The sequence below is a fragment of the Strix uralensis genome, chromosome 3 (assembly GCF_047716275.1).
Source record: "Strix uralensis isolate ZFMK-TIS-50842 chromosome 3, bStrUra1, whole genome shotgun sequence".
NCBI lineage: Eukaryota > Metazoa > Chordata > Aves > Strigiformes > Strigidae > Strix > Strix uralensis.
The window spans coordinates 73,521,503-73,543,462 of NC_133974.1; the positions used below are offsets into that span (position 1 = coordinate 73,521,503).

The 21,960-nt window shown below is 44.8% G+C and overlaps 1 protein-coding gene across 1 annotated transcript; it reads left to right on the plus strand.

The window, feature by feature from the left end:
- The first annotated feature begins 6,204 nt into the window (after positions 1–6,204).
- Positions 6,205–21,549, plus strand: ZC3H12D (zinc finger CCCH-type containing 12D). Its single transcript, XM_074862894.1, has 6 exons — positions 6,205–6,242; positions 10,109–10,548; positions 15,564–15,703; positions 16,711–16,945; positions 18,577–18,683; positions 19,300–21,549. The coding sequence occupies exons 2-6, from the start codon at positions 10,178–10,180 to the stop codon at positions 20,343–20,345; spliced, it is 1,899 nt and encodes a 632-aa protein (XP_074718995.1). The 5' UTR covers positions 6,205–6,242; positions 10,109–10,177; the 3' UTR covers positions 20,346–21,549.
- Positions 21,550–21,960: the final 411 nt, after the last annotated feature.

Here is a 21,960-nt window from a genome sequence, read left to right on the forward strand (position 1 = left end):
GCAGCATCTACCCTGTCTTCGCTTTGTTAAAGACTTCAGTGTATTTGGCTAAGAAGCTGCCTTTTGCCTGAATCTCTCCTTTCTAACTTGTGTGCTTCAAAACATGGAACTAGAACTCCAGGATTTCCGTAACTGTCTCCTGACAAAATGTTCTTAAGGCACGGGGGCCTTGCAGGGGCCTGTGCCATCCTTGCAGAGATCGAGCAGGAGTGCAGGGCCACAGTCCCTGAGGAGAAGTAAATAGGAAGCCTGCTCTTGGGCGGGGGCGTGCTGGGGCTGAGGGCTGCTCACTGTTCCTGCCGAGAAAGTTTCTGCCTTCAGTCTGGGCATCAGAAGACTTCCAAAGAACTGTACTAGGCCAGGATATGATGCATTTGAGGTAGTGTTGCTGAGGCTGTAGGTTTTCTCTAGTTCTTCCTTGTTTTAGCCTGCTTTGTTAAAGAAATAAGGTTTGCATTGTCATGCTGTCCTCCGTTCTTTTCCACAGTGCTTTTTTAACATGCAAAAAAACACTGGCCAAATTTGACAAGGATGTGGAGATGGTAAAGCAATTGAGTTCTTGCTGCTTTTCGGAAATGGCAATCATAGAGGGGGAAAAAAAGCTTCCACTTGGAGAAAAAGCTGGATTCTTGCTGAACACCAGAGCTCCTCTTAGGGACGAAATGGTAAAAGTGAGTTAACAGCACGAAGAGTTTCAGCAGTCATTCCTGGCTTCAACTAGCCCCCAACCACCTTAGGGGCTTACAGAACTTCTTGATGTTTAGAAACAAACACCCTGTTTCAGGTGACTGTGCTCACTTCTCCACATGGCTTTTTTTTCTTGCAACAGGTAAATGCTTAAGAACTGGAAGTTTGAGAGTAGTGTATGGAAATAGTCAATCTGTGTTGGTGGCCAAAGACTCTTCAAAATAAAGGGGTAAAATACATCCAAAAGGTTTAAAGTTCCTGATTTTCAGTATGTCTTAGTGCTTTTAAAAATATACCTAGTATCTTCAGATTGATGAAATTACCTGTTTATATTAAGATGAAACTTTCAAATGTGGATCTTCAAAAATCAGGTGATGTTAATAGGTGATTAAATGATGTCATAAAAGCTCCCTATTTGGAGGCAAGTACTTAAGTTTAGGTACTGCTAAATAAAACTGCATTTCTAAATAAGACTGCGTTTCTAGGCTACTCTGGTAACACTGTGGAGGCATCGCAGTTCACCTGGTACACGCGTGGATGGCTGAGCACTCTGGGTTAGATGGGACTTACTGCTGCGATCATCGGAAATTATGGTTGTGTACCTGTGGCTCTTCTGGAAATGACATGAACGAGCCGTATGATCGGCTGAAACCACAGACATTTCCTGCTGTTCCTGCCCTGCCAGAGGTGTTGGAGCAGATGGGACTTTTTATTACCCTGAAGTTGGAGAGCTGACTTGCTCTATTCTAATGAGAGTTCACACTTCCCTATCCTCATTTCCTTTTCGTCAGTGCTATCTCCAACCTCAGTTTCAGTATTGACCTTTGGTGCTTGTGGTAGTTAGAAAACAAAACAGTACAAAAAACCCCACCTTCCTCTATAATGTTGAGAATAACATTGAAAATGTTGCACCAGAAAGATCAGTTTCTTCACTTTCACATAGCTGGAGCCTGTTTGAAGGGGAACTGTTCATGCTTTAGGCTCTCTGTTCAGACGTTAAAGGTTTAAAAAACAGCTCCTTAGAGTTTTCTGTTGGATTCTCTTATCTCTAACAACTACGAAATACGATGTAGACTCTGTAAACTGTTGTATTCCATGGAAGTTAAAGACCTATTTTTGTAGTCATGCATTGCAGTTCCTTTAGTTCTCTGTAGCTCTCTGTAGACTTGCGGTGGGCTTGACCAAAACCATGTTATGAATGGGGTCTGGCCTCAAAGCACTAAAGGCAAGTGAGAGAGGCTAGGGTTTTGCAACAGAGATCTCTCTTTAATCCCACAGACGTAACACATCAGTGGAAGCAGCATAAGGGTTGTATACAAGTGGCTGGCATTCCAGGATGGGTGACACAGTAAGCAGTTGCGCAAAACCATTCATGATAACCCTGCGTTCATCCTCGTGTGTGCTCTCCCTGATGGTTGTCAGCCGCCTTGTTGATGGCTTCCTGTTTCTTTTCTCAAAGATCATGAGTGTGTTCATGAAACTCCCTGAGCATAAACCCAGGTTGTGCTCCAGGTGGGTTAGGAACCTAGCAACATGTAATTGTTCTTCATCAAAATCCTGTTTTGGCACGATGACTTGGTGTGTTTGCTCTTCCTTTGGGATGTGTGCCCATGGAGTTGTTCTATGTAGCCCCATGCATGGATGGAAGAGTGTGCAGTGTGTCTCTGGTTCTGGGCTGCCAAGAATCTACTCTCTGTAGGTAAAGCTGACCACTTGTCAAAAAAACCCCAAACAACCACCCAAACAACAAAAAAACCAAAGCATCAAAGCACCCCCCCTAGTTATTTGGACAAACATTTTAATTGCACATTTAAGAAGTTACATTCAACATTTTCAAGAAGTTCAGAAGCATTTCTGAATCTGTTGCTGCTCTTATCTTTTTTCATCTCACCCTCCTATAGCCTGATGTTTTCATGTAAAATATGTATGTTAACAACAGGATTACAGGTTTTGCTTGTAAGCTTCCTAGGGCATGGATAATGTCTCTTAGCAATCACCTGATGCATATGCAGGAATAGCATTTGAAAAATGTTAAATTACACTAAGGTTTATGTAAATACTTGCTACAGGGCAGTATTTTTGTGTAAAACTCTTGGTGTGGTTACTGACAGAATGTGTTTTTTTTCAGTGAGCAAGCCAGTATCATCTTGGTTAAATGTGGTAGCTATGTTAAAAGGCATCAGTAAACCGTATTAAGCTTTAGGTCTTCCAAGCGTACGATAAATCATTGAAGCTGAAAGACAGTTCCAAGAGCTTTCTGAAATTTTAAACTGAACAGCAGTAAACTTTTGAACTTGAAACTTGGTTGGGACTTTCTGATTGTAAAAGGTACTTTTTATTATAAGCCCAGTGGAAAACACTTGAGTAATAGCAGTATCTTTTAATATAAAAGGCAGAGGAAAAATATATTTTAGGCAAAACCAAGTTGGGATCCGGCTACATCAGATTAAGATGGGATTGTAATTTTCCAGGAAGTAAAAGAAGTTATCCTTGGCTGTACTATTGAAATCAGTTGTTCTCTGTTCTCTCTGTTCTGTGACCAGATGGAGTGCTCACTGCTGTGGCACAGTTTTGGGGAGGGAGGAAAGGTGGTCATTTTGCTAAGCATGTAAAAACACCTCTTCCAAAGATACTGGCTCTTGACCAGCCTGAATACAGGATTGCCCATCAATAACTGATTCGGCACTCTAGCAGGACCTGATAAGTTAGTGATATAAATTCTGGGGGGTGAACACCTGTCTCCAAGTCAAAATTTCCAGTCTCCAAGAAGGAGAGAATTTCACTGGCAGAAAACATCTAGCCTTTGTCTAACAGTGCATAAAAATCATATTTAAAATAGGGAGTGTGGCTCGTACTGTGTAACGGTGACTTGTTCTTCACGAACTAGGAGATTGGATCGAGGGAGTATGGCTTGAGGGTCTGAGCCAAGCCATGCTGAAGGCAGTAGGGAGATATTCTCGCTTGAGGCAGGATGGGGAATGTATTAGTTCCAGGAACTGTTTAAAATATTCCTGGCAATAGACCTGCATTTGATTAAGCACTTGCTCTATCCTGACAGTCTTCTGCTGGTTAGGGGCAAAAGATTTTTCACAGTGATACAGGCCACTATGCTTGTTTGGTTTTCCTAGCAGGTGAACTTTTTCAGATGAGGAAGACTATAATAACACTTTTCTCTGGTGCTGATGCAATAAATGAGTTTCCTTTAGCAAAGCAAATAGCTTACTGGGGCACATAGACCAAAACAGCTGTGGTGTTCCACACTGCCAGTTTCAAGAGAATGTTTTTTCCATAGAAAAGTCTAGCACCATCAGCAAAGTGGTTTTGTACAGGGAGCCTCCTTGAAAGTCAAGCTTGGTCCTCTCCATAGCCTCCAGGAGCTGCCACAACGAGGGTGTCTTGCTTGAGGTTGGTGATGATTCTTTCTGGTGAAGGTCTAGGTGTTTCACAAACCAGTAAATCCTCAGTCTTCAGCTCAACATAGGAACATCCAGTAGTGGGGGGATCTTCCCCTCTGAAAACTTCTCCCACTGCAGCTCCTTCTCTCTTGAACATAACAATGCCATTGAGCCACAATAAATCTTTGTGCTGAGAAGACTCAGCGTGCTTGTCAGTGCAAGGGAGCACAGACTTGGTGCTCAAATGAGTGAGCGAAAGGGTTTGAGACCATCTGAAAAGTTAAATATGATCCTTTATCTCTCATGATCTTCTGTCTTTCAGCTAGTGATCACCTAGGTAAAGGGTCTTAACAGATTTCAGGAACTGGGTAAGGATCTTCCTGGCTGACTACTATTTGAATGATGTTGAATCTTTCACTAATGACTTTTTACAGTAGATGGGTTTAGTCATTTCATTACAAATGAAAGATGAGTGCAAAATTCTTTTATCTGATTTTGTTCTCGTTTCTTTTTATAAACTCTTGTTTGTTCTTATTTATGTAGTAAAAAAACCCATTTTACTGAGAAGTAGGAGTTAAAATGATACTATACAAGGTCGTATGCTTTGGTCTGTTGCCTTCCCGGATTATAAATAACGCAGCAACTTTCTCTTTCCTTTCTAATAGTACTGCTCTGTGGTGGTCTTGTGATGAGGCATGTGGCACTCTGCAAGTTTAAATGGAGCAAGGCAGATCCTTCTTCTCCAGGGATGTGGAATCGAAGGCTCTGGGTGTTCTCCTGTTACAGCTGTTCCAGCAGCAGAAAACTAACATGTTTCTTTAGTTGTGACCTTAGGAACACTTTCCTATTTCTGTAGCCACTAACCTGCCCAGCCAGACCTTTGTGGATCAGAGGAAGTTTTGTGCCAGAGGCAGGACAGATAAGGGGGTGTGCTCCCCTTTCATCCCGTGCCCGCCCAGGAAATGCTTTACCGAGCAGCAGGGCAGTCTGGGTCCCAAAGGGTTCGCGGGAGCCTGGGTGTGATGCAAAGGCATAACCATCGACTGAAACCAGCTGGGAAGTGGTGGTGAGGCTGGTTTACCAGCAACCAGCCTTTGGATTAAACAGGATGCCACTACAAAGGGTTTGACCACCCTGCTGCCTCCCATGGAGTGTGCAAGGGGGGAATTTCTGGCCAGGAAAGGGTAGCCCTGCTCCAGTGTGTCACCTGTGACAGTGACAGAGGTGCTCTTCTTCCGCAGCAGGGTACCCCCACCCTCCCCGGCCCTGTGGGCAGAGGGCATTGTGCCTGCCGAGCTGTCTGCAGCATCCAAAGGGGCCCAGAGGTTAACCCCTCCTTGAGACTCCAAACCTTCCTGCTGCCTAAAAGTGTATTTGGGGTGTGTTTTTTTGCAGCAAGGTAAGGAACAAGCAGAGGAAAACCTCAGGTTTCTACTGGGAATTGCCTGTCGGTCTTTGCTGTGGACAGGCTGCATGTCTCTGAAGTATTTTTTGATCAAGGCACCAGTAGGTTAGGGGGTTTTGTTTGGTTTTTGATATTTTACTGTAGTCTCCCAGAGCAGATTCCCTCAGATGTGGAGGTCTTTGAATCAGACTTTGAAATATTAGGTGCTAAGCAAAATGTTGATTTTTTAAATTTTTTTTTTTTTCCATGTGTCCCTGAAGGTCAGAAATTTGCCAGATGTGGGGGGAATGAGGCTGAAATAACTTGGTAAAGCATCCCTGGCGGAAAACTTTTCACTTGCTCCGGAATTCATATGCCATTTTCTTACTGCCTGGTGTTATGGATCCCTGCCAGAATGGGTTTGACTAATCTTTGTCTGTGACTCAGAGCTGAGATGTGTTGGGAACCTCTTTTTTTTTTTTTCCTTTTGAAAAATGAAGTGAAAGTTTACCAACCTGTACAGTTAAATTAGAGCTCAGTCAGCCAAATGAGGAAGTAAAACCTTTCTATAGAATGAGCTCTAACCTGCTCACTGCACTTGTTTGCTCTTAGTTGACATCAGCCTTGCCATAAAGCCTCTAAATACGGGCTGACAACTTCCTTGTGAGCCTGGTACTGCTCTGAATCCAGCTTCAGGCTTGCGAATGGTGGGACGATATTGCTGGGACGCAGAGAGAGCAGCTGTCGGGTGAGGCGCAGAGCAAGCGGGGCTACCTGTGAGTACAGCTCATTCTCTGGGGTGTTTGGTTTTATTATTTTTGGCAAATGTAGCAGGGAAGGTGGGGAAGAAAAAGGCAAATCTTAGTCATCAAGACAACAAATGGCTGGTCTTGTTATTAAGAGTTTGTCTGCGTCTCTAATTTCTGAAAGTAAAAATTCTTATTTTTCTGAAAGCAGAGCAGCCCGATTTCTTTCAGAGAAACAGCTCATGGAAGGGCTTAAGTGGGCTGACAGGCTCAGGTGATTTGCAGTGTGATTCTCAGGGACAGAGGAGGAAGAAGGGGTGGCCCAGACTTAAGGTGTGAAGGGAAACACTATTGTGGCAGGGAGCTGTTGCTGTGGTTCTGGTGTTACTTGGCATGCGTGCCTAGTTCAGAGAAGACTCAAACCTGCTCTGTCTTGACCAGTGCTAGATCTGGCTGGGACCATGTCCCTTCTGCCCCTGCTGAGGCAGGACAGGGCTTTGGAGGGGGCTTTGAGGAGTCCCAGCTCCCTCTGAATCAAGCTGGTCCTTATTGTGGTTCTGTGGCCTCAGGCTGCTGGAGGTGCTGCTGGAACATACACCTGCAGGGCACTGGAGCCTGCTCTCACTGTTTGCAAGTGGAGCAGAGACCTGGTGGAAGGACTAGGCAAAAATTATTAATGTCATTCAAAATGAGGAATTAGACTATAACCACTACTTTTTTTCTGAGTTTTCTGAAATTTTACAAACATTTCAAATTATTATTTTCTGATCTTCCAAATCTCTCAAAATATAAAAAAGACACAATACTTTAACAGGTGTCTCAATTTCTTGGTCAAAAGTAGGTTTTTTTAATACCTAAAATGTTTAATACAGAATTTTGGAAACATGACTAAAACCATTCCGTGTGTGTGTGTGTGCGTGCAAGAGGGGGCACAACCCCAGAGACAGAGAGGGGTGCTTTTTAAGCTAGAACATAGGATGAGCACACAATTATCTGTGGATAAATTTATCCTGGAAATGAGAAGACTTTGACTCTCAGTGGAGGGAAAACAAGAGCAGCTTCCCAACAGGGTCTGCTGAGGTAAGGAGGGGAAAGTGGCAGGAGGAAATCTAAGTAGTTTGAAAATGAAGGTCATAAAGTTTATAAATGGGATTTCACAACCTGCTTGTCTGTGATAGCAAAAGCTGGACTCTGTGGTGCACAATTTCTCCTCTTGTCATATGTTTTTGTGCTGGTTATAAGCAACCAACTGACCTGTTGGATTTGGAAATGCTCCTGACTGTTTACTAATGTGTAAGCTAGTGATTTCATTATCCTTTCATGCTCTCTTTAGAAGGGTGACCTCAGTGTTGGCTGTGACCAAGCAGAAATCCAGCGGTTAACTGCAAAACTAGCATGTTGCTGGTGATGGCTGATACTGCAACGTATCAACCCTGGGCAGCAACCCAGAGCTTGGTGTTTCCCACGTGTTGCCCCAGCTTGCCAAGCCACAGGGTGTACGGAAAGGCCAAGCTTTGCAAATGCTGCCTCTGCGTGCCAGGATGCAAAGTGTGCAGCCATGGTGGGCCACGGGCTCGGGGCTTCCTGTGATGGGGCTGGAAAAGCGACGTGGTGAGCAGCCTCCATCCAGCATGTGCTCACATGTGCTGCTGCTGGGGCTGTGAGCTGCACACCACGAGATGGATGTGGCCTCCACACCCTCTGCAGCTGGGAAGCTGCTTTTGGTAAAGTTCTGAAGGCTTGATTTGAGCCTACCTTCCAATGAAATCCAGGACAAACATACACACAACACAGTGTGATGCTAATGTGGGAAATTGCTCTGATACTAAAAAAAAAGTGCCAGAATAGATAGAAGTACACATTTAAAAATTAATAGTGATGGCTTTTAAAATATGTATTAAATATTTCCAACCTGCAGACAGATAGCAACTAAAATTTTTCATTTACCATAATTCATTAAAATAATCTAGACATAAAAACCAGTCAAGTAGTACGTTACGTGTTTGGAGCCACTGACTGCCCATTTGGAAGCAGGGTTTGCTACACTGCTAGCCCAGTTGTGTGTGACAGCTTCAGTATAAAGACACACAAATGAATTTCAGTTCAGAGAGCAGTTATTTCAAAGCTGAGAAACCATTTCAGTAATGAAAAAACAGGCAAATACGTTTTCATCTTCAGTCCATGAATTAAAACCAAGGATTAGATGTAAAAACTGTTACCCTTGTGGATTGTACTGTGAGTAAAAACAGTCAAGCCCACTGGCTACAATAAACAACGCTTTGGTTTAGATGGAAAAATACACATGGTAACTGCTTTCCCCTTATGTATCTACATACTTAAGGTATTTTTTATTTTACTGATGCTATTTGCTACTTTTAACAGAGTGACAGATTTCTTCCACAGAAGAATACCTGGAAGTTATAAGGCTCCAGAGAAAAGTAAAGGTCAAAGTTGTATGAGGTGGGGTTATAACAAATTATCAGGTTTTCCTGCTGAACTAATCAGTTTTAAATTAACTGAACCCAATGCAGATTTCTTCCCTACAGCCTGGGGGGCTCATAATGCCTCAGGGAGGAGCTGCACTCAGGCTCCTCTCCCATCTCCAGTACCTCTGTGCCTTCCTCCAGATGGTTTTGGCTACTGAGCTCCTGGGGTGGCCCACTGCTGGGCAGGGAGTGGCTGGCAGGGTGCAGGACGGGCTGGGAAGGGGAGCCGGTGGGTGCAATGTGGTTATTATGGCTCTGGGCTCGTCATGGAGGCAGTTGTTTGGTTAGCTAATTCTGTGTCATTTGCTGACTGCAATTAGTGAAGGGAAGAGGGCCACCCTTACGTCCTACATGTGGGTAAATGAACCAGCCACAGCTTTTTTCCAGGTAGCACCAATAATTGCAGAGATATGGCAAGAGAAGCTTTGGTGCAAGCATGCCAACTGTGACCAAAGATGTTTGGCTTGATGGGTGAATGGTGACCGTGTATGTCCTGTTGTCACCCTTGTTGGGCTGAAGCAGCTCTGGGTATGCCTGTGTATGCTGCCCATCACCTTCATTTACTGGGTAGACCAGAAACGTAAACAGTGCAGTTCTGGAGAAGCTTGAAGTAGCTTTCTGCTACTTCTGCACACTCATTTCTGAATTTCCAGTTTCTATTGACAATAAATATAAGTGAAATTGAAAACCACTTTTCAGATTGTCTGCTTCCAGCCACTGCCCCGACAGCTTTCAAAAAAATAAGCTGTTTCTCTGAATATAAAAGTCCTCACTGAAATAACAAATAACATGAAAAGAGTAAGTCAGGCATCATCGGAACAGATGAGTGACAGAATTTCATAAGGTATGTCTGTGTATACACAGACAGACAGACACATACTAGGAAAGATAAAGCTATAAAAAAAAGTTCAGAGTTCCCAGCTACTTTGCAAACAACGTTCCCTTAAATCACTCGATGAAATTTGCTATACTTGTTAAGTTGCTATGGCATCTGCGCTCATCCAACAACATTCGACAGATTTTTATCTGTGGCTCACAAACCACACTGAGCAAATTGAAAATCCCCGGTTACACCGTCCTTTGTATCATTTCCTGTGAGATAAGTCTGAAGAACAAACTTACGCATACAGCATGTCTGTGTACAGGCAGGCTCGCACAGCTCATGAAGTAGGATGACACCTGTCTGACATAACGCCTGGAGAGTGACAAACATTGCATGGGACACTCCAGTGCTTTATAAAGAAGAGTGGACCAGAAAAGCGCTTTAATGCTTAGAGAAGACTGCACAGTCTCTTCAGAGAGAAGACAGCTGATCAGATAGCCTCTGTTGTGCACTAGGTGAATAACTGGGATTGCATGTTCTTCCTTAACGCTTGTGTTTTGCTTTTTCTGATCTTTTCCTCCCTAAAGCTGATGCCTGTTGGACAAGGCTGGGAAGACAGGAGCACTGGGTTTAAAGGAACGTAAACGCCTGCTAAGATGGCACTGGCCAGCTCACTTCCTAGCAAACCAGTACCACCACGCTCCGGAAAAGTTTCTATGGCCGAAGTGGAAGTGCACCAGAGCAAGCTGGATTTTTTCTGCAAGCTGGGCTATGGTAAGCAGGACATCTGCAAAGTGCTGGAGAACCTGGGCCAAGAGGCCCTGGAGGATGATGTGCTGAAAGAGCTGATTCGGATGGGGAGCAAACCTCAAGCTGTGGAGAGCCAGGCGCAGCCTTCCCTGCTAAAACTTGTTGCCCGTGGATCATGTAGCACCACACTAGGGTCCAAGTGGCTTGGAGAAGATGAAAGTGATTCTTCCGATTACTTGAGACCCATTGTGATTGATGGCAGCAATGTTGCAATGAGGTAAGCTCTGTTTCCTAAAAGGATCTCTCTTCTTCTGAAGCTTTTGAATTTTAAAGCTGATGGCTTGAAGTATGTTTTTTCTTCAGGTGAGAGGTGCATTGATGTTATTGATGTATAATGTATGAACCATCACTTATTGCTGTTCTTTGGCTGAGGCACAGCTTCTAGGGACCTGCTGTCTCTATGCCCATAAATGCACACGCCAAATGCAATCACTGGCTCGCACTGCATTTTGACCTTTTATAAGCCAACAGCTAGCTAACCACTACCGTTTATGGCAGTATGATTCAGCAGCTCTGTCTCCCTTTTAGTTCACTATTGATATTTCCCTGACTTTTCAAATGGGTACCTAGGATTTCTAAACATATATACTGAGGTGTTTCTGGGAAAAACTGATGAACAGATAGGCAGGACAGCCCAACTAACCTAAGAAGGTGAGGGAGAATAAAGATGGGCGACTGTGGTTCCTAACAACATCACAGTTGTACTGCTTTGGCTTGCAAATAAACCCCAACAGTGTTCTGGGCTTGTATATTTTTGTTGTTTTTTGGTTTGGCTTCATTTTAATGGAAATACCAGGAAATGGATAGTTGACTTGTACTGAATAGTCTCATTTCCTCCTTAATGTCATAGCAACCCATCCTGGCCAGTTACATTTCCTAAGCAGTGTCCTGCCACTGTGCAAGTGCTCTTACTGATGGGGAGCCTGGCACATCCATGCGGATGGGAAGTCCAAAGACAGAGTGGGTTGGCCTCTGTTTACTAGAGCAATATGAACAGCCAGAGGCACCAGCAGTCAAGTGTCCAGGACGTGCTGGCTGTCCACCGGTCTTCCCTGTAACCATCCCTGTCCACTCATCAGGGCCAAGCCTGTCCCTGCAGGTTGGGACAGGGCAGAGGAGGGCTTCCTCCTTCGGTTAGCTTTGGTGTGAGGTGAGAGGTGAGGTGATGAGACCACATCCTCTCTGGTTAGATGGCAAAGTGGAGAAGCACATCCAGAGCAACTGGAGACTAAGCAAATTATGCCATCTCCTGGATGAAGGGAGAAATCCCATCTGAAAACGAGGGGTTCCTCGGTCAGGGCAGCTCATGAGGAGTGAGAAATACACAACAGAGCTAAATTGCTTAGCCTTGGCTGGGCCATGAGCTCGGTAGCCAGGTGTTAGGATCTCCTGCTCCCATTTGTATTTTCACCCTAGACGCTTCTTAGAGTGTCCTTCTTGCCTCACTTCAAAAGAAATGAGCACCCATCCAGGCAGAGTGGCTGAGCTGAGCAACTACCCTTTCGTTGTGTTAGGGACAACACTACCCAGACTGGCCATGTGCTCCATTCTCCTGGCACAACCTTGTCCTTGCCAATTCACCAGGGCTTTTCCAGAGCAGGCAGAGGTGGACAAGGAAGAGAACAGCATTGTTTCCAAGATGGCAGAGGATGCACCCTTGCCACTGAGCAGGAGGCCCAGAGTAGGTTGGTGGCTAACGAGATAGATAGTTCGTGTTTTGAGCTTGGAGTACTCTGGGAAAGCTCTGAGAGCATCCCACTGTGCCAGCCTGCACACAGGAGCTTGCTAGAGAGATTATTTAAAACAAACGTCATTATAGGTATGTACAGTAGATGGCTTGAGCTAACATGGTGTATTGCTTTCCTAGACCACATGCCCACCTAAATGGGTTTTTAGGAAGCCACATGTGCTTCTGGCATGTAAAATTTAAATCTTTTTGTCGAATAGTTTCGAAAATGTGAGTCAGAGAGATGGTTGGTTGGTGTTCTGCTGTGGATTCCTTGTCTTTCACCTAAAAAGCATTAGAGGAATGTTAAGTACTTTTGAGTTTCAGAAAGGCAAAGGTTTTACAGCTCTTCTCAGACATTCCCAGCCTCTGTCTTGATAAAGGTAAAGACTTACTTGGATGATGGAGAAGATTACTGAGCTTGTCAGTTCAGTTCGTACTGAACTGACACAGCCTGGAAGGAGCTGCTTTCCTTTCCTGGATGCCTTTCAAGGTTGTGCTGAATGGCATTTACTTTGGCTAATGGGACAGGCTTGGTGAGTGCTTTTGGTATCCTCGTTTTAATTTTTCTGGTTTGTGCTGTCAAAGAGAGAAGGGCTGTCTTCAGAATTCAGGGAAAAGGGATGTTAGGTTTCCTTGCTGGGAAAAGTTCATCATCATCAACACTAACAACCATAAAAGTGCAGGAGAAGCAGCAGTTTAGGGATGAAGCTGTCAAAAAGGTGAAGCTTGGAGAAGCAGTTGGCTGTGTGGAGAAAAATATCTCAAGTATTTGTATTTCTATCTTAGGGTTGGTGTTTCCGGAGCACTTCAGAACTGGCATTGAGGGCCCATTGCGGGGTGTGAGGTTTTGAAAAGGCTGTATATGCCTCAGGGTAATAAAGCAAGTGAGTGAGTTGGCAGTCTCCAGGCATCAGTCAGCCTATCCATAGAAACTGAATGGAAAATAACCTTGCCTTCAGCCAGTCTCACTAGTCAAGCATCTCAGTACACTTTGCATTTCCATCGGATATAATGAGAAACTTAGCTGTCTGCCAGCCTGTCCACGGGAAGCAGGCAGGATGGTTTAGCAAGGCTAGTGGAAAAAAATAAATGGAGTTATGCTAATATGAAAAGGGAACTGTCATAACCTATTCACTGCACACCGAAGAGGCTATCTAGTCTAGTGCTTGCGCTTACACCTAGTTTTTAAGCTGTGATAGGTACAGTGGCCTTTTCCTAGGCCAGTGGGGAGGACCTGCTTAATGCTCTTTCCCTTCTGCCAAAGCTGTGGCTGATGCTGTGTCATGACCAGGTGGAGATGGGGCCATTTGCCTTTTTCAAAAGGAGTTGCTTTGACTAAACCTCTTCTCAAAGGGGTTGGAATTGCACAATTTAAAAAGGAATCACTGTGTGCTAATGATGGATTAATTGCCAGCGTCACAGTGAGGCCAAATTTCTCCTTCAGTTTGAGAGATGGGCCCTGCTGATCTGTGACCCAAGTGCAATCATGTACCCTGTTGCTGGCAGGAGAGTGATGGGACTGAGTTATGACAGATCAGTTATGGTCCACGGACTACGGGGGTGTGTGGGAAAGGTGACTGACAGGAGCCAATCTGTTGTCACACAACACAAATTCACCATGCAGGGGCAATGTAAGGTTTTAAAGCCCCTGCTCTGTTGCATGGCAGACGTTGGTGTTCAGTTGTGTCAACACTGCAGCGCACAATGTGTGTACATACTATTCTAGGTACACATTCCCCAGGTTTGGCTGCAGCAATGTAGCAGCAACTGGATTAAGTGATAATGCTGAGAAACAATTCCAGGTGCCTCTTCTCACTTGTTCTGCTTGGCCTTTTAGACAAATCGACTTGTTCTTGAGTGCTTTACCTTCTGCACTGGGGGTACATCTAGGATTACTTTCCTAAAGCTGGCAGAGTTATATACATGAGTAGTCAATGTTAAAGCAGGCTGTCGCTGAGCTTTTTTTGGGTCATGGCATTAAAGATGTATCTAGACTTCCTTTTAAAGGCAGTTACCTGAAAAAGTCACCTAAACTTCCAATTCACCTGTCCATGTGACTTTATACCTATCCTGGGTAGAGCCTATCCTTTAAAACCAAACAAAACAGCTGGTCTAGAATGGAGATTAGATATGTCAAGCACTTCAGACCATTTATTATTGGTGAAGGTTTCTTAAGACTTCCTATTGCCTGGGTATCTATTAATAAACAACCAGGTTTCTTCCTCCAAATTGTACTATTTTTCATTTGTGGTCACCATTTCAGCACTGAAACTTTTATTAGGTGTAAAATGGAGCTTTAGTTATGATGCTGATGTATGCAGAGCCTAGAGATGAATTCGTGGGGGGAGAGGCATTTAAGACTGCGGCACTGTCCTCAACTGGTCTGTCCTGCAGGTAGGTGTAGTAACCAAGAGAGTCATATACAAGAATGTTTTGCAGAGGTGAAAGCCCGAGTGAGATTGTGGTGATATTATCCAGAAAGCTCAAAGTACAAGGATGAGGTTTCTGTAGATACTGTGAGGGCATTATCCATTTTAGGACTTTGTGTAGAGTTTATTTTTGTTTCCTTGTGCAGAGGTAGTTAACAAATTACCTTCCTTTACACATGCACTGCACTGTAGTAAAAATTTTAGATAAGCAAATGACAAGCAGTAAGAAATTTCAATGGGGGGGAGAAACTTAGGAAGGATATCACCCCTAATTGTTTTTCCTGAGGTTGTTTTCTGTGTCTTGCTCTGAATATTGGTAACTCTTCAGAACCTGCCTTGCCTGCATCCTCTACAGCTCCTATCCTAGCGCTTTCCTATCTCTCTATGCAATGAAGACAAAACCCACCAACTAGGGCAAGATAAAGATGAGCCTGAGGTGCCTGTGGCCATCTCCACTGAGGTCTTGTCCCTTTTTTGGTGGATTAGGTTCTCCATACTTCCCATCCTGCCTCTTACAGTATTCCTTCCCCCATAGTTTGACTCCTGTTTCAAAAAGAGGTCAGCAACTGGATGACCTGTGATCACACTTGCAGCCGCTTCAGACATTAAAGTTCCTAATGTCGTTGTTACCACAGCAGAAAACTCCCACATTTTGTTTCTCATAGGAGAATCTTGTGGGTTTCTGCTTGTGCTGGAAGAAACTCTCACTCCTCAAACCTTTATCAGACAAGGCACATAAAGGGTCTGACACAGCCTAAGATCTTGCTGGTACTTTAGGACCCAAGTTCATCCAGATACAGATGGAAGCAACAGGCTTGGGTAGCAGGCAGGTCGTAGAAATGGGGGATAGGATACCTCTGTTCTTACATATCCAAACTGCTTCAGATAGCAAGTTTCTGGATCCGCCGGAGGAGGTGTTTGGATCTGTCCAACCAGGACACCCTGGCAGGTTGTTTTCTAGAAAACTGGTGAATGACACGGAAGCTGTTTATTTTGCCTTTTAATTACTGGCTCAGCTAAAGAGAACTCTAAGCTTCTTGGAAGCTTTGCCTCACCATCCTTCTCCTTTTATAGTCACGGAAACAAAGAGGTATTCTCCTGCTGGGGGATCCAGCTGGCAGTGGACTGGTTTCGAGAGAGGGGGCACACGTACATCAAGGTTTTTGTTCCACTCTGGAGAAAGGAGCCCTCTCGACAAGACAGTCCCATTGCAGGTAGGTCGCAGTCCTGGGCATAATTTGGCAACCACTGGGTGCAAATGGGGTGTGAAGAGTCCAGTACAGTTTTGCCCTGTAAAGACAAGCATAGTGCAAGTTGTGTATCAGGTTTCCATCATTTAAATTAGTTATTAATTTATTGCCGCACTCTCCTGGCTAGCAGCTAAAACTGCTTACAAGGCTTTGTTACATTGCTTTGAGCCTTCTGCTTTACAAGCACAAGTTGCTGCCAGCTGAGTTAAAGGAGTTTGTCAGCTTGCAATGAGTCTGCAGAGCTTTTAAGGCCAGCCAGAGACAACATCATCGTTGCACACATTATGCAAAGGTGGCAGTATCTGAAACATTCACTCCTGCATGACTATTATCTGTTAGCCCATTATCCCGATAAAGGAGGTACATGGGTTCCTCTTCCAGGAGAAGGAAATGCATCAGCTGAAGACTGTGGAGGGTGGTGAGATTCAGTTTGTATGGAAGTAAATCTCTGAGACTTGTGCCAGCAGCTTGGTGTCTGCAGATGAGGTGGCTGGGGATCTGCCTTTCTGCATCACAGGAATGACGAGAAGTCAAGAGTGTCCTTAATAGCAACAGAAGAAGTTTGTTTGTTTGTTTATTTATTTTATCAAGCACATTTTATCTCCAAGAGAAGCTCATATCAGGGCTGGTTATGAACCTTCTAGCATCTAGCAGGGTAAAAAGGGCACTACAGGGGTTCAGTATGCCTCTGGTGTAGAATTCAAGCCATCCTTTTACAGATAAGACTTAAAAAGCAAAAAAAGGGTCTCCCCAATTTACAAGCCGATGCTTTTGTAAAAGACCTAATTTTCAAGTTCCTAAATAACCACCAGATATCAGTGCATCTGAAAATCACACTGCTGTAAGTTGCCTAAAGTGCTGAAACATCTTTAGATTCCTGTAGGTTTCTACACATGATTGAGACCTGGTCATTATTAATTAAGTAGTTTATCTTTTTTAAAAATGTTTTTCCTTTCTATTTCTGCCACCAGATCAGCACATTCTTGAAGAGCTTGAAAAGCAATCAATCCTTGTGTACACCCCATCCCGGAAGGTGAAAGGCAAGAGGGTGGTCTGCTATGATGATCGCTATATAGTGAAAGTCGCTTATGAGAAAGATGGAGTGATTGTTTCCAATGACCATTACCGGGATCTCCAGAATGAAAACCCTGAGTGGAAATGGTTTATTGAGCAGCGACTACTCATGTACTCTTTTGTCAGTAACAGGTAAGAGACAGCTGTTAAACAATCTTGAATTGAAACATTATGGGCCAAGTCAACTCTGACATCAATGCACCTCCCACCAGTAGCAGAGTACGTGAGCCGCCTTCTGAAAGGAATCCACCGCAACTTTCTTATCTCATTTCTTCAGTTCCTGTTCCCTAAGCTTTGGTCTTAAGCCCCCCCATGTCACTCTTCAATGAACTTCTCTATTTGAATGGCAGGACTAGTGACCAGCTTTGCTTCTTTCCAATCCTATCTGACAGAATTTTTAATTCCCCTGCAAGGCAGAACAGCACTTTTTCCTGTTTTTGAAATCATAACTTTCTAGAAGAAGAGAGACAAGAAGCTGGTCTCTCTGGCCCTTAACCATCCCCCCTGGGGAAGGTTTTGCCTAGGGCACTTGTGCCGTGCCTGTGAGGCTGAGCTGTATGCTCCTTAGTCTGTATGTACTAACCTTGTCTGAGTCTCCTAGTAGCAGAGGTGTTCATTAGCCATCAGTTTGGCTGGGGAAATGTACTCAGAGACATCCAGTACCACAGACGAGTGCAAGTGGAGAAACAACCTCCGTGGGTCAGGATGGAGACTTGGCTCTTCTGCCACCAAAATCAGATGGCAGTGCTTGGCACTGGGGTTCAGGTTCCCTGTAACGTTCACAGAAATGTAGTTGCTGAACATCAGCACACTGTATTTCTCGAAGCTCCAGTCCATTAACTCCAACTACCACAAGGCTTCTTCCCTAGTTACTAATGGGTTACAAATATTTATATGATATTCTCCTTCCTATTTCATAGGGATTGCCAGATCTTTTCAGAACCCTTCCCTCAGAAAGTCTAGCTGTTACTGTGAAGCCCCTTTGAATAGGTTCAGCAAGACCTTCTTGCACAGCTTTGGGAACCTCTCTAAAACCACAGCCTGAAGTTGGAGGTTTCAGTCCTGTTATGCGGATAACCAAATGCCCTGAGTGTCTGTCTTCCCCTCCTGCCCACGACTCCCTTCATCTGACAGAGAGTTGTTTCATAGGTGGGTTGCAAACAAGTCCAGAGATGCTAGTTTTCTTCCTGAAGCATCACATTCAGGTGTTGGCACAGAAGAATAAAGTTTTATCTGAGCATTTTGCAGGCCTTGTAGCTGGAAGCCTTTACTGAATCCTTGAAAAAGGCTGGGCTTGTTTATCACACCATGTACATGATCAGCTGTAGCTCTGAATTAACTGCTGGCTTTTTAAATGTCATTCTCCTACAAGTATTTAGTAAGAGAAAAGGGAGTTTGCTGTGGAAGGGAGCTGATGGTGAGGATTGCAGTGCTGGGACCACACAACAGTTTGCTGCTGCTGCTTCAGAGAAAAAGGAAGGGATGCTGCCACGGCTGGGGCTGCTGGCTGGCCAGAGCTAGGCCAAGCCACCATCCCTTTCCAGTTGTTCTTTTTTCCTAATGACATAAAACTACACGAAGCTGAAGAATCGTTGTCTTGGCAGGCAGGCAGGGCACTCTGTCTAGTAACACAGCCTGACTCATGAAGGCCAGGCCACAAAAGAATTACAAGGATTTTCCATCCTCAGTTTGTGCCACAAGCTGTGATGGCACTTTAGCTCCAAAAGCTCGAGGTATTTCTGTTACCCCTGTGACTTTTTCAGGTTTATGCCTCCTGATGATCCGTTAGGCCGGCACGGACCCACTCTTAATAACTTCCTCAGCAAAAAGCCAGTGCTTCCTGAACCAAAGTGGCAGCCTTGCCCCTATGGTGAGTTTCTCCCCCTGCTGTGAACTGCTGCCCCTCTTCCTCCTGCCCCTTGCTTCCCAGCACCACTTTCCTTCAGCTAAGGGCAAGCACTGTTGCCATGTGCTGTCCTGCTTTGTGTGGTAGGGACAGGGGGTAGGGCTGCTCAAAGGTGTGATGCTTTTTTCCTCTTCTGCTTAAGTGGCTTCAGCCTTTGCAGCTTTTCACTTTGCGGAGTGGACTTGGGAAAGGCCATCCAAACACTTCCCCTCCTTCCCCTCCCAACAGCTTTCCAGTCATGTGCAGGGTTCTCAGAGATAAATCCCTGTACCGTTTTTTAAAGCAACCCTTTGTAGCAGCAGGTCTCCCAGCCCACTGAGTGCAGCAACCAGAACATAAATGAATTTCAGACGCTTCCGAAATAGCAGAAACTTCCTTTCCCTGCTGCTTCACCCTGCTATTTAGGTCAGCAATATTTAAATCTGGGGTCAAAAGTACTGAATTGGAAAATAGCACTTCCCCTTGTTGCTGTTTGTCCTCACCCCACCCATGCAAATGCACAGTGCTGGGGAGAAGTGATGAGTACGTTAATCGACAGGGTGCTAGTGACAATCTCCTGTTTGTTTTTTGATTCTTTCAGGTAAAAAATGCACCTATGGCAATAAATGCAAATTTTACCACCCAGAGAGACCACATCAAGCTCAGCTCTCGGTTGCTGATGAGCTCAGGGCCAAAACAAAGGTCCCGATAAGCCTGGGTAAAGAGGAAGATAAGCGTAACTGCTCACCATACAGGACCGGAGGAGAGCCTGCACCCTGTGACGCCTGCACAGGAACACTGCGAGACGCCAGCGGCTGCGCAGGGGCTTCCTGCTACCCCGGGTGGTCCCAGGGCAGCTGTCCTGAGCAGCCAGCCAGTGCCTGGGCTGGTGGCCCCAGCTCTGACCTGGGGCTGGACCAGCGGTTGCTCCAGCCAGAGCTGCTGCGAGACCAGCCGCTGCTGGAGAAGATGTCAGCGCTGTCTGTCAGTGACAACACCTACGGCTACAATTGGTCCCTCCGTACCTCTGAGGACAGGGAGGGGACAGACAGCCCTCATCGCTGTGCTGACCTCAGGCACAACCCCTACTCGCTCCATCACCCCCATGGCTTGGACCACACCTGCTTACCGGGATGCCCTTTCCAGCAAAGGGTGCTCCTGCCTGTGCGGGGTGGGATGTGCCCAGACCACAGTTGGCCTCAGGAGTGCTGCAGCATGCGCGGGATGGGGCGGAGGAACCCCTATGTCCCCGATGGTGCTCAGCACAAACAGGCCCTGGAGACTCAGCACCATGTTTTGTCGCAGGCCGCAGCTCTTCCCCCTGATCTGCTTCACTTGTACAGCGAGCACCAGGTGCAGCAGCAGCAGCACTGTTTCCCCAGCCAGTCCCCCCGGCAGCCCTTTCTGTTAGACACCAGCAATGGACTGGGCTTCTTCCAGAAAGCCCCTGCTTACCCCAATGCCCCTTATAGTGACTACTGGCCCACCCCAGCTGCAAGGCCACCCTCTGCCCAGCAAGCAAACCTACACAGGGAGCTGTGCTCCCTTTTCCCATACAGCGAGGTGAACCACGTCATGGCTTTGTACCCTGATATCAAGGATATTGCTAGCTTGACTTTACTGATCCAAAGACACAGAAACTTGTGAAGCCTCCAGATCAAATCTTTCCCAACAAGCACATGTCCTGGCGCAAAAAGATGCTACTAAGTGTTATTAAAGGACTTTATAGCAAGGGTTAGAGCTGTTCCAGGAGCACAAGTATAAGCATCCATGGGGTAGCAAGTCAAAGCAAAGGCTGCTGCTCACTGCCATGGGATCTCATTCATCTCTCATGGAAGTGAATGGGAGGGCTCAGGGTAACTGGGCTGTCAACATTTGAACCTCACTGGTGACTGGGTTCAGGATGGCATAAATCTTAATTAATGCCTTAAAACACTAGACATGTTTTTAAAATCCTAACCTGTTGTTCAACTACAATAAAAGGACCATGCTCCATTGTCCCCAGTAAAGGGCTCTCCATAGATCCCCCATGACTACTTGCTCAGCTAGCAACAAAAGTAATTTGGCCTATTTCCCCTAACACAGAAGGGAAGAGCACATAGACAGCTGTGCTCTATGCTGGAAGGTGTCTTTGGGCCCATGTTATTGCCTGATACAGGCCCAGCCCTGTACCAGTGAGCTTCCAAAGACACAGCCCATGTTTATAAACCAATGCTGTGAACAAAAAGTCACTAGCAGAGGTGGTGGAGGTACACCAAAGCACTTGAAGATAGCTGCAGGTACCGCTCTCAGGGATCATGCACAACATAGGTCAAAGCAGGGAAGTCATCTTCAACATAAGTCCTGATGTGGACTGTGTTCAGGTTTGTTAATTCAAAAAAGAACAAACCCAGATGATGCCAACAGGAAAAAAAAAAAGCTTTAAAGTATTTCTGTTGTATTGAACAAGAAAACTATTGTTGACTTAACCCTTAATTATCAAACATGGCCTCCATAATGCAATTATACAGCTGATTTATGATTACATTCAAACAGTGTTCTGTTGGGACATGTTTCATTTTCAGTAAGCTGTAAAGCTGCTAATCTCTGCATTATTCCACTGAATTCTTAAGGTTATAATTCAAAGATTAAGGTTTTTGGCATTATACCAAAGTTAAAGTACGTCAGTATGACATGTTTTAAAAATGCTTTAACACATTATAAAATGGTCATCTAGAACATTGTTCTGAATAATGTTGTCATTTTTTTTTTAATTTTCCATTCCTCTTAGCACTGCTGCTTCACCAAAGCCAACACTCACACAGAATTTACAAACTCTGACCCTGCAGTCTCTCTGTTAGGTTCTTCTCTAAAGTGCAGTTGGTGATGTCAGTCCCAGCAGGAATTAAACATGGCCCTGAGTGACAGCTCTGAATTCTCTTGCTTTCAAAAAGGTGACTAAGGACTAGTAATTTACCTTTAGTGACATTATCACATAATATTTTTTGAAAGTGGTGATAGTTTGACCTGTTTCCCTCTGGAAACCACCAGCAGCTTTTTGGTGGTGGCATTTAAAGAATCTTGAGGAAATAAGTATACTCTATCAGTTCAATCTCTTATGGCCATATGGCTGGCTCAAAGAAATGCTAATTTGGCTTTTGGAAGTATGATTTATCTTCACAGAACATGACCGTTTTTTCCATATGTCATGAATTTTCCTCTAATTATAGACATAATATATATAACTAGATCACCAAAATGGCTTATAAATTTATCCACTGCA

Coding starts and splice junctions, on each gene's coding strand:
- ZC3H12D (XM_074862894.1), top strand. CDS start 10,178: ATGGCACTGGCCAGCTCACTTCCTAGCAAACCAGTACCACCACGCTCC. Junction 10,549..15,563: donor GGCAGCAATGTTGCAATGAG/GTAAGCTCTGTT, acceptor CTCCTTTTATAG/TCACGGAAACAAAGAGGTAT. Junction 16,946..18,576: donor TACTCTTTTGTCAGTAACAG/GTAAGAGACAGC, acceptor TGACTTTTTCAG/GTTTATGCCTCCTGATGATC.